At 46.2% G+C, this 12,362-nt stretch overlaps 1 protein-coding gene across 1 annotated transcript in view; it reads right to left on the bottom strand.

Annotated features, from left to right (window-relative positions):
- Positions 1 to 4,719: 4,719 nt before the first annotated feature.
- The window catches only part of LOC8050898 (zinc finger protein 665), a 57,550-nt gene continuing 49,907 nt past the window's right edge, over positions 4,720 to 12,362 (bottom strand). The window contains exons 13-15 of the mRNA XM_040212549.3: positions 11,180 to 11,356; positions 8,387 to 8,600; positions 4,720 to 4,841 (exon numbers count right to left, since the gene is read on the bottom strand). Coding sequence (XP_040068483.1) covers positions 4,752 to 4,841; positions 8,387 to 8,600; positions 11,180 to 11,356 — 481 coding nt within the window. The 3' untranslated portion in view covers positions 4,720 to 4,751. The remainder of the gene's footprint in view (positions 4,842 to 8,386; positions 8,601 to 11,179; positions 11,357 to 12,362) is intronic.

Here is a 12,362-nt window from a genome sequence, read left to right as displayed (position 1 = left end):
AATTATGCTCGAAACTTCTTTGGACTTAATTCTAGGTTAAACTCAAATAATAAATAAAAATGCACCAAGAAAAAAAAAAAAGATCTATATTTGAATAAATACGGTAGTCAAGGTAGTTGCCGTGCCACTGTCGACCGAAAGAGCAGCAAACTTACTCTGGTTCCTAGGCTGCTAAAGAGCACTCGCTTTTAAAGCACAAGTGCAAGTTTTAATATTTGTAGGTGGTTGTTTTTGCAGTTCATAAGAATGGTGTCTCTAGTTTTGTAGGTTCGTAAAATTGGGGGGAGAGGGGGGGAACATTTTTATTGATGGACATATTTCAGTGGATATCTGTTTTTTTTAGTCGTTCTACAGAAATTATATTTACAGGCTAAATAAACTACCGGGTCTAAAAGTGGGAGGGGAGAGAGAGGCTTTATCCCAATTGAAGTGTTGAGCTATATCAGGAGTCTTAAACAGTAGGCCACATGCGGCCCTCGATTTTTTTCGGACATGGCCCGCAAGCATCCCGCAACTGCAAGCTCCTTTTTCTATGCCTCGAGCGCTACATGCGCCCTAATGAAGTTTTAATGTGAAAGCATTAACTGTCCCATGGAGCGAGCCAACGTCATCAGCTTTGAAATTGCACCAAACTGCACCTTAAATCCTCTCTCCAAGTGAAGCCAGCTCCCAGCTATGAAACCACGCAAAAAACCTAGCGAAACGGCACCTAGTTTTCCCGATCCCCAAGGGAGTGGAGTGAAGCTAATGGATTTCCACCTCAGTCCCATTGGCTGGCGCGCGTCGACGGGGCTCCCATTGGCCGCTGCGCGTCAGTTTCAACGACTGCCACCCCATGGCGCTGCTAACCACGAGGCAGCGGCTCCACCGCTCCAAGCCCGAGGTCAACATGCCGAGGATGGCGCGTGCGCTCGATTGTCGACGCAAGTATGCCGCAGACAAAAGAAGGGAGCAGAAGAGGCGTCCATGCTTTCGGATTCATAACTCTTATGAAGTGCTTAGGCCTGCCTCGAGCCTTTTAAATCGTCAATTCATTTCCGCTCAAAAAGAAGCTCTGTTCATATAACGTGTTCACACATTTTGCACTATTCTATTCGACTTTGGACGAAGTATTTCTTTGTCTAAATCATTTCCTCAACTTTTTCTTGCGTAAATCACCTGTACAACAGTACCACTACTCTACTAGGCCGAAAAGGTGAGCTCTTTGCTCAAGGACACATTTCGGCTGCATGAACTCTCGCTCAGTAGGAGCAACTGCCAAACATAAAGCAATGACGTCGGGCTTCTAGCTCTCGAAAAATACCTTTCAAATATAAATATTTTCATATGATGCCGCTATAAAAATCATTGAGGCAAAAAATGTTGTACAAGATATTTTTTTGCCCGCATGTTAAGGCGAGCAAATTGTGCTACAGGGGAACGATAGTTGACTTGTTCCCTTGTAGACTTGCTCCCCATAAGCTCCCCAAGGTCAGCTTTGTTTAAATAAAATCATTGATATACACCAGCCAAAAGTTTAGTTTTTGGTGACATAGCAAATATTGGGTCAACAAAATAGATCTGGGCACCGTTTCAACCATAACGCCAGATCTCCGCCAACTCCCCCCGGACGGACCCATAAATCTGCCCCTGCTTGTTCCCGCTCTACTGAAAAATGCCTGCACATTGGCATTTTAACTTTATCACATCCCGTGTTAGCCCAAAGTAGTCTTAAAAGCCTATCGAAGCTAGATATGTCACTGGCAAAACGGCGGGTTTATAAAAAGCCTAGAGCACGAGGCCCCTTTTTTAGAAAGTCTCTGGGGTGTAATTGAGACAGACACAGTTGTTTTGCAACATAAAATGCCATTGCTGTTTTTTTTTTTTTCACTCATAATTTACTTTTCCTTTTCCTCCCCCCTCACCCTGCGTTGGCCCTCGACCTTTAGGGGGTGGGCTATTTGGCCTGGCATTTAAATGAATTTGAGACCCCTGTGTTATGCAATTCATCTTTCAACCGTTTTTTGAGTACCCATTGTAAATTGAACCTACTCTGACCAGAATCCTCTTTCTAAAAAGTAAGCTCCATGTTCCTTTTACACCCAGCTATCTATTCTTATTACGAAAGGTAATAAGTAATATGCTCCAATACCAAAGAGGAACCCTCAATTATTATCAAACATTAACTCATTTAGCGACGGTCAATTGCTCCAAATCAGTGTTTTGCCTGCAGCAGAACCTGCTACAAAAGGACAAATGCCACTTCCATCACTGCTATCGTGAATCTAATATACTTTGCCTGTCCTATCGCTAGCTTTCTTACTCGGCATTCCACTATTAGTTATGGAAGTATAGAAGTGTTTCGAGACCAAAGCTTCCACAAATGTATCTAGCCTACATGTACAGGCATGCAGGTCAACCCACTTTGGATTGCATGAACACAATCGACTATTTGCGTCCTTCTCGGTTTTGCTACGGCTCGAAAGCATGGCACCACTAGAACTGATGCGTGATAAGGAATGTATTCCAGTCGTGCAAACTCTCGCTCATTATAGTGGGGCAACTTCCTCCAGCATTTCCGACGAGAGAAGCGTGCAGGTTTAATAGGCGCTAAAGAGTACGCTCCTGTACCTTTGACTGCATAGCCGCAGAAAGTTCTCTGCGGGTATACAATCTTTTCCTAGCCGTTGATTCCCCTCGCGTAATTGCTGGGATCGGACCACCAACTGCTCGAGTGCTAGCTTGCCTTGCTTCAAACTATGGTGTCTGGAACAAGTCTGCTACCAAGGTGTTTCTTGCGTCCTAGAAGGCAGTCCCTTGATTTCCGCCCGAAGACACCGGAGAGGCGTCATGCTGTCGCTGGCTGCGATCCTGGCGGTGTCGCAGCGGCAGTGGTAACATACGTCTCGGACACCGAGCGCAAAATCCCGTAAGGACACCCTCCCCCGAGAGATCGCCCTTAACGTTTTTCTGGCTAAATCAACAACATTAAAATTCCAGAACATTGCCCACTCCCGTCGGACATCGCGCAATATCCGACGGAAATGACATCGACCACGTGATCTGTGGTAGCGGTACGTATGACAAGCAAATTCATACTGGATTCACACGTTTTTGTCGGCGATCTGCATGCGCGGTTTCCGTGACGCACAAGTTGTTCCTGCCTGTTTGTTGCATTGTGAAATGCGAGCCTGCAGTATACGTTTCGATACATGCAGATTTGTAGCAGGTTTCGGCGTGTCTTGTCCACAGTCTGTGTACACGATATGTCAGTTCCTGTGACAGACTAGTTATCCTCGCATGTTTATTGCACCATGAAACGCAAATCTACTGCATCCATGATCTGCGGTATCGGTTCCCGTGACGTGCGAGTTCGCTGAAAGTTCCCGAGCGTCCTTCTCACCGTGAGAAGATCTGCTGCATTCACAATCTGCCATATTTTTTCTCGTGACACAGGAGTTCGTAGCAAATTCCCGCATGTTTATCGTGGCATGGAACGCGAATTCGCTATGCCTGCAATTGGCAGTATCAGTTCCCATTTCACGTGAATTTTAGCGGATGCCCCGGTATTTTATCACTAATTTTTGACAAAGCTTTGCTGTCACCTCCGCAAAGATAGCACACCCCATGTTTTTCGCCAATTTATCTCTTCATTTTGGGTGGGCGTTCTTACGGAATTTTACGGTATTGTGCTGCAGGTTGCTCTTCAACCTGACGGCCCACAAGCTTCAGCAGCCAAGAGCACGACACTCCGGCTTTCGCAACATCATTTGTTGCCACTTTGGGACCGCTTTCGATGCATGGGCAGAATTTGTAACTCCAGCGACCGATAGGGGTCGCCACTATCGGAAAAATATGGCGGTTTTAGACAGGTCGCGCTGGACCATGTGCCAGATCGATGCACAATGTTTGGGCTTCAGCAGGCAAGCCTTAGACCCAAAATGGCTTGCCCCAAATATCCTGCGCTAGGTTTCAAACCTGCGGCTATGTGTTGGTGCAACCAAGCTTCCAGGGGCTTGACCTGAGGAACGTTCATAGGTGCACAATGTCTGGTTCACGCGGTAGCATAGGTTGTGTTCAGAGCCATTTTGGCAACACGCTGACATGACAGCTAACAACAGAGTCACTAAAACAGCTGTTCCATTGCACCAACCGCCAACAACATCTAATCACAGAAGCCACAAGGGACGAGCGCGAAAGGACCCGTTTCGTTCAGTTCAGTGACCAGTTCAGTTCAAAACGGTGACGTCCTTTTTGCTGGATTTGCAACTATTACGCTAAACAAAACAGTCGCAGATGCATTCCAGGCAGCATACTCCGAATGTCTAATATTCTTGAAAATCAATTATTAACCAATGCTTCTTTTTGTCGCCAACTTCTCCGGCTGGCACGGCCAACTGCCGCCCATAGAAACTAATGGTCTGAAAAACGCTACCACTACACATACAGAAATATGTGCAGTGGTTCGCTAGCAAGAATTCTCGCGAGCATTCAAGCCGAAAGGATGTCGCGTGAAACTGCCCTACACTGTCGCCCGTGTGGAACACCAAGAAAATTAGAATCGTGACTGAATCGCACATTCCAACTTTCTTAACGCCAGGCGCATTTCGCACTTGCACGCAATGAGTGTGCGAGCCCACATGCCACTGCCGCACAGCGAAATCGTTTTCAACAAAGCGCGCACAAAATGATTTGCCAGCTAGCCTGCCGGCGAGAATGGGCCCGATGAGGCTTCAGTTTGTACAAGAGACGAGCCAGTACTAGTAGTGCCTTTACTGCCACAACTGCTCTTCCTGGCTGACTATGGGCTCGGGTGCAGCGGGAATCTCGACGGCTTCCGGCACTTCTTGGGCTGCCTTGGCCTGCGTGCAAACGGCAATTGTGACAGCTGTCAATGCACTGAATCGGTCCCCTACTCGAGACGAGTTCAACATTTTTAATGCAGAATACATCCAAACAAAAGCGGATTTAGAATTTGTGTCTCATGCTCACGTCTACTAAATTTGACAGGCTAACATTCTGCTAAATTTAACGGTATGCCACTACGGGTCATGCGGTAGCGTCGCTGGAGCCACTACAGGTCATGTGACCTTGTGAAGTGTGTCAGGCCATGCCAGATCAGTCGAGTCGTGGTGTCATATTGAAATGTCGTGTGACATCACGGTGCAAAGTTACGACGTAATGTGATGTCACTTGACATCATGGTGTAATGTGCTGTCAACAGCATTATCTGAACATGAACACAGAGCAGGTTGGCATAGATGATTTGAAACATGAAAAGATAAAACACACAAGGACGGACACAGAAAGACAGGACAGTTCTTTCAATTAGCAACCGACGTTTATGATGCCTCCTCAATGGGTCAGCGCTTCTGACCCATTGAGGAGGCATCATAAACGTCGGTTGCTAATTGAAAGAACTGTCCCGTCTGTGTGTGTCCATCCCTAAGTGTTTTAATCTTTTGTGTTTCAAGCATTATATTAGGTCTAGTAACGTTGAGTGTCGAGTTGTAGTGTAAAGTGACAGCACAACTCGACACCATGACATCAAATGACAGCACGACATTGCGCCGCCTAGATTCGCTAATGCAAAATGCACTACCAATATACAGGTTTTTTTTTGTAGGCTTTACAACAACCAGTGCAAAGCTGGCAATGCAAAAACACAAATCAACCGTTTCTTTTGTTTTTTTTCACTGCCAGCTTTGTGTTTTTGTATGAGTGGTAAATTTAGCACACTATCATGCTTCCCACACACTCCAGATCTTTTTAAACTCCATTAATCTAGTGGTGTACGACAATGCTCAGCAAGTTTCTAATTGAAGCCACGTTTATTTCCACTAATCAAAAAGTAAAATAACAGATTTTAGTTCGTTATGTATTTGACTTATTGTGACAGCCCCCTATATTATGTTCCCCTGGCCGCATAACTCGCCAGCACTAACTAGTTTAGCGTGAAAAAACAGTTAGGGCGCAGGTGAGCTGGTGTAAGTTTACCATTTTTTACCACCTGAGACTGGGTGGAAGAAACACGACGACGTCTCAAACACAGCTAACCACTTTATTCAGTTCTCCCTCCCTTTATACATCCTGACCCAACACCGCCACCAAAAAAAATTTCAAACAATGGCACCAATGGGACACGCCTTGACATCGCAGCCACAAAGTTCTTAAAAAAAAAAAAAGTGTAGCTTTCGCGTCTTATTTTTTAATAAACAATCCACAAAGCCTAAAAAATAACATCCGTATGTCCATCACGATGTCGCATCACGTGGCACAATGTGACATCGCATGACATTGCGATGTCGAGTGACATTGTGACGTTGTGGATTGGATTGGATCGGATTCTTGGCTTCCCCTTTGTGGCATTGTGGTGGGTGATCACAGAACTTTGAGTTCTGGATTTAGCTAGTGGTTGCCTCTGACACTTCCGCTGACTCTTTCATCTGTGTCTGCAGTTGGGTGACTTGTGCACATTCCACCGCACTTTCCTCCCCGTGTGACTTGGCGCTGTGCAATGTTGCTAGATCTAATAGCAATGACGTCGTGCGACACTACGGCTTCGAACCGAGGGATCACATGACCCGACGTACGTCACGTGAACATGCAATAAATACATGGTGGCATTCCACTAAATTTGGCAGACCATTAATTAGCCCCCTAAATTTAGCCAAGTAAGCATGGTTCCAGCAACACAACAGAAAGCCCAACCTCTCTTACATTAAGGGGGATCCTACCCAGAAAGAAAAAAAAGTTCTGTCAAAAAAGGTTCTTTTGAAAGGAATGCCATGTTTACATCTGCAAACATCTATAGTCGGTGACAGATCAAGAACGAAGTGGAAGCTCCGCCCACCCCTTTCCACTTCAGCGGAGCGAACGGTGGAGAGGAGGTCGCCTCCTCTCCAGTGTTTGCTCCACTAAAGTGGAAAGGGGTGGGCGGAGCTTCCACTTCGTTCTTGACCTGTCACCGACTATAGATAGTATTCCCATAAAGTTTCAATTGTTTACAGTGCATAGTTATTTTTTTATAAACTATTTTCGGTCCACCGATGCTAAAGAAAAGGTAGAGGTTCGAGCGCTTTGAAGGCGTTTTTCTTCGTTCCACTTTTTGGCCTAAATTTTACTTAATAAATCTATCGTTTCAGTATGAAACTATCAAACTTAATTTTTGCGGCTTACATATTGAAATTTTATGAAGCTGGTTGCTATGAACTTAGATCTTGCATTTTCATTTTTCTTTATTATGAAAAATTGCAATTAACACAACTTAGTAAATGTAAAAAAATAAAAACAAATTCCTCGTTTTTTTAGTTTGAAAATGCATATTTTGTGAAATTTCTTTTTATAGTAACCAGCAACAGGTATTCCGGCATGCATTCCACCAGAAAAATCATGTGGCTATCAACACCATTTCTCAACGATGGATTCATTGAGCAGATTCCATGCCAAGCTATGCATTACTTCGTTCTGGGGGTATAGCACCTCACAAACTTGGTTCACAGGAATGAAAGTTTGCATGCCCTCCTTCTATAAGGCTACAACCACCACCTGCAAAATTTCACGCCAACTGAGAGAGCAGTTAAAAATTCAACAATCCCAGGTAGGGTCCTCGCTTAAAATTCATTCTGCACTCAGAAAAACCACCTATGGCCCCACAGACCGGCAGCAGACATTCGTCATGTGACGGCGCCCGTATACCTGCTGCAACTAAAGTCACTAGATCCTTGGAAAGTAGCACCATTGCCTTCCCTGCCTGCCCCCCCGACACAAACAGATGCTAACACACAGACGACCAAAACTTCACGAGGTGATTGGCTGGCCGGTTTTTGCTGCCGCAACTATCACCATTCCGGCCCTTTCGAAACTTTAAAAGGGTCGTTCTGAACCGGTCGTGCCAAGATCGCTATGGAGCTTCGTCGGTCTCAAAGCATTCCTCGCCAATATAAGCGCCTTTTGGCACTGTGTATGCAATCCACTTATCAACCATGCTTATCTCCCTAGATCTCTTACAGTGATACTGTTATGGAATATTTCAGAACAGAAAAAGTATTTTTCAACGTTGCCCAGCACCGACGTTCCACGTGGTGGCGGTGCGAAAATGTGTGCTTATTTCGCCGGTGCGTGGATAACAAACTCTCGATACACAAAAAATGCCTTTAAAAAGCAACCCGTCACTGGGACCCCTTAATCGTCTCTCACCAAGGATGGAAAGGTAAAGGAGCAGCTGTTCGTTTCATGAATTGAAACGGCGATCGTACGGGGGGCATGGCGCTACTTTCCCAGGATCCAACGACTAGGTGTTGCTGCACAGACAGGCAGCAGAGGGCCACGTAACGGTGCCTGCAAGCTGCGGAGCAGTTGCGCGCCCTCTCGTTCCGGGCTCCCCGAGAAACCTATGGGACCACACCTTGTGGCAGAAGCGGGTGTGGAGCGCAAGCGAGGCCTGACCCAGGAAGCCCTTGCCGCAGTGCGGGCAGAAGCAGCGTAGGCAGGCCCGGTGCACCAGGGCCACGTGCTTCTTGAGGCTGCTCCGGCTGCGGTACAGCTTGCTGCACACGCTGCACTTGAAGTGCACCTCCTGGGTGTGGGTGCGCAGGTGCATCGACAGGCTCAGCTCCGTCCTGGGCACGGGACATGTGTCAAGGTATTTAAAGGGTGGCTCCGACGGCTTTCTGGGCTACCCAAGCGAGATGCCCTTTGGAATACTCAGGTTTTGCCCTTCCTCTTTTGTCATTCGTTATCTATAAATTTAAAATGGCTGTCGAGAAAACGAAAAATGAAGGCGATGCCGAAACCAACGTTCAAATTTCCCCACGCTCTCCAGCAAAGTGACGTCGCTAAGTTGTATAGCTTGCAAGTTCAGCAGGCAGTCTAAAAAAACAGTATTTTGCTAAACTTCTTTGTTTCTCTCTGCTGGCGTCAACTTTTCCAACAACCATTTAAAACTATCAAACTTCTTGCAGGTCCTGTCGGGGACAAGCTGTACTGCCCCCCCATTACGACATTTGAAGTCATGTTTTCAGTGTTGCCTGTAGAGCCTCTAAGGACTACAGGTAAAAATTCAACAACTTATTATTAAATTTTTGAATTAGGAATCAGAAATCATTGTGATTCGTAATTTGGGTTGTTACTTCAGATGTGTCAATTAAACTGTAGAACTCAATTTTGGGGCATATTAGTAACTATCAAAATTTCGACTTAAAAAAAAAAAGAAAAATTGGAGTTGTATTTTTATTTATTGATCAGACTATCAAATGCAGAATCGTGTTTTATGAGGAGTGTAGCGAATGCTAACTCTAGTCTCGGCCTCCTAGGCATTTGATTTCGTGTCTTTTGTCGCTAATGTCCTCTTCTTATGCAGTCTTTCTTTTTTTCTGGTTGTTGTTTTTGAAGTTTTGGCCAGCTGGTGAAATCTTCTTGAATCAACTCAGAGTACATCTTCCTGTTTTTTCAACTTTATGTGTTTTTTTTAATTTTTAACAGCTGCGTCGTGTGGTCGACGGAGCTTGCGGTGCAGGTGGCCGCAAGCTCCGCCATTATTTTGTTTTCCTGGGTTCCAAAAATGCATCCAAGTTGGACGTGCCTGCATGAATCATCTGCATTTGCACGAGCCTTACGCCTGTTGCACGACTGGTAGCTGTTCCATGCCACTGCACTTCCCATGCGCTCCAAGTCTTTCTAAAATCTACTGACTTAAAAGCCTTTCGATGACACTCAGCAAGTTTAATAAATCAAACCATGCTTCTTTTCTCTAAATAAAAATTAATTACCAAATTCTCGTTAATTATTTTACTTATTGTGACAAATAGCCCCCTATATGTTATGTCAATTTGGCCATATAATTTACCTGCACCAGTGGCTTCCAGCCGACTCTGCAATGTACACATGCATTTTGACCTCCCCTCAAGTCATCAACATTCCAGTAACCTCAGTGGTGCATCCAAGAAAAAAATTCTTGGATACACCACTGACGTGCACAGAAGACAACATTAGTAAAGCTTTCACTTTTTTTTAGAACTATTGGTAAAGCCCTTTCCTCCCCTCCCTCCCCTCCCTCCCCTCCCCTCCTCTCCTCTCCCCTCCCTTTCCCTCCCCTCGCCCCCCCCCCCCCCCCCCACCCCCTTAAGAAAACTATGCTGGAGATTCCTATCGTGACTTCATCAAGAAGAGGGTCTGCTCCCCTCACATAACAGTTCATAATAAAACCACGGCAAGCAGACAAAACTATTCTGATTTGCCTTTGTCACCACTGCTAAAGACAGGCGAGATGTGCAGTAGGATGTCCTCTGTCGTACAGTAGCCTCAATTGATTTACCTGCACGTCCCGCACCAGTACAGAAAAGTGTAGGGCGGTGTACTTCCGGTCGTATCTCAATACATATACTGGAAGTATGCAGCCCTACACTATTCTGCAGCAGTGCAGGAGGTGCAGGTGAATTAAATGAAGCTAGTGTCTACATGAAGTTCCACAATCAGGTTAAAGGGGCACTAAACCGCGTTCTCCTGTAGTCACTTCATAGAAATATAAAACCTGAGCATTCTAAAAAAAAAAAAAAAAAAAAAAAAAAAAAAACATTACAGTCATGCATGGTATCGAAGATCGATCACCTCGGAACTACCTCTGAAACCAGAAGGTGCCGTTGGACGAGGAGAAGGCCTTCTCCTCGTCCAGCGGCGCATTTGGGTGTCTGCAATAGTTCCGAGGATCTTCAATACCTATTTTAATGGAGGAATCGGGCACACACGGATATAATGTTTGGTTTCTTAGGATGCTTAGAGCCCATAGGTTGCATTATAAGTGATTAAGCACCTGTCTAAAGGCAGCACAAATGAAAAACAGCAGATTCCGCGCATGACAAAAAGTAAAAAAAACAACAAAAAAAAAACAATGTGGAAGTTTTGGTGCATGAGCCCATTTTCGATGAAGACATCAACTACGCAAACGGCACGGCTTTCCTCCCTGCCTTTTTCTCCTCCCCTTCTAGTTTGGGGGAGGTTGGGGACCGACAACCCCGGTGGAGGCAGCCGTCCGGACCCATGCGACGAGCATGCTGCCAGCCCTTCTTCGAGGACGGAAGCGGAGGGCAGCTTTCCCCCCAGCAAAGGAAAGGTCCGAAAGTAGACCGGAACCAAAGGAAGAGTTCCGCTTCCGGTCCAGCAAATGCTGCAACCGCAAAAGACGTGTCCCGTTTAAACTCACTGGAAGCTCTTGCCACACTCCGGGCACGACTTGGACTGCTGCTCGCTGCCGGGCAGCCCGTGGAAGCAGACCCGGTGCGCCCGCAGGCTGCTCTCGAACTTGAAGAAGCGGCCGCACGGTTCGCAGCTGAAGGGCCATCGGGAACAGCCGTAGCGCCGCATGGGCGCCACCGTGGCACTGCAAGCACACCGTGCCTCCCGCTCTCGTCTCTCCTTCCCACTTGCACGACGCGTTGGGCTCGAGTGCCAGCGGCGATGCATTGGGCTCAAATGCCAGCGGCGATGCATTGGGCTCGAGTGCCAGCGGCGATGCGTTGGGCTCGAGCACCGGTGATGCAATCAAATATGTCGCTGTGGTCTGCTTTTTGCAATAGACCTTTTGCCAAATTATACTGAAGCACCGATGAAAATGCCCAGAACGTGGTTGCGCACGCCGTATGTGGTCGCCTCGTCGATATAAGATTTTCGGTAAATAACCAAAATAAAGGCTGCGTGCAAAGTGCAATTCGTTTTAGGGTGTTTGCTTCGGATCGGTTAGTGCCGCAGAGGCAGGCACGTGCGGTGGGTGTAACTACGCTCGCGTCGTGCACCTCGGTGCTCAGGTAGTTTAGCAAAAGGTCTATTGGCGAAATACACGCCGTGGCATCTTAAAAAGGATTAATGATCTGCCAAGTAAAGTAACTGCGCTGTGTGTGTGTTTACACGGTGGGAAGTTAGCCGGCCTCAATAAGCGTCCAGCGTCGCCGCCGAAGACGAGACATCTTCAACATGCATCGCGCAGTAGTGATTCGCGACTGCACACCAATGCGACGCTCGTCCAGATCGAAACGGGTGTGGTGGGGATTGAACCTAAGATCCCTAGGATCTGCAGTGTGAGCTTTTGCTCCACGTGCTCAGAGCTGCGGTTTGTAGAGGGAAAGAACACAGGAAAGAAAAAATTCCTGCAAAAAAAGATGATTTTGAAAAATGCCATCTTTAAGTCCGCAAACGTCTAGAGAGGGTTCTCAGAAAGTTTCATTTGCTTACACTGCATAGTTATTTATTTATGCATTTTTTTCAGCCCACCAATGCTAAAGGAAAGGTAGAGGTTCGAGCACTTTGGATATGTTTTTCTCCACTCCATTTTTTGGCATAAATCCCACCTTAATAAGACTGTTGCTTTCAGTATGACACTATCAAGACTT

The sequence above is a fragment of the Ixodes scapularis genome, unplaced genomic scaffold (genome assembly GCF_016920785.2).
Source record: "Ixodes scapularis isolate PalLabHiFi unplaced genomic scaffold, ASM1692078v2 PGA_scaffold7__128_contigs__length_106722199, whole genome shotgun sequence".
In the NCBI taxonomy this organism is placed as follows: domain Eukaryota; kingdom Metazoa; phylum Arthropoda; class Arachnida; order Ixodida; family Ixodidae; genus Ixodes; species Ixodes scapularis.
Note: the sequence above shows the minus strand (reverse complement) of the source record. Positions and strands in the feature narration are given on the sequence as shown.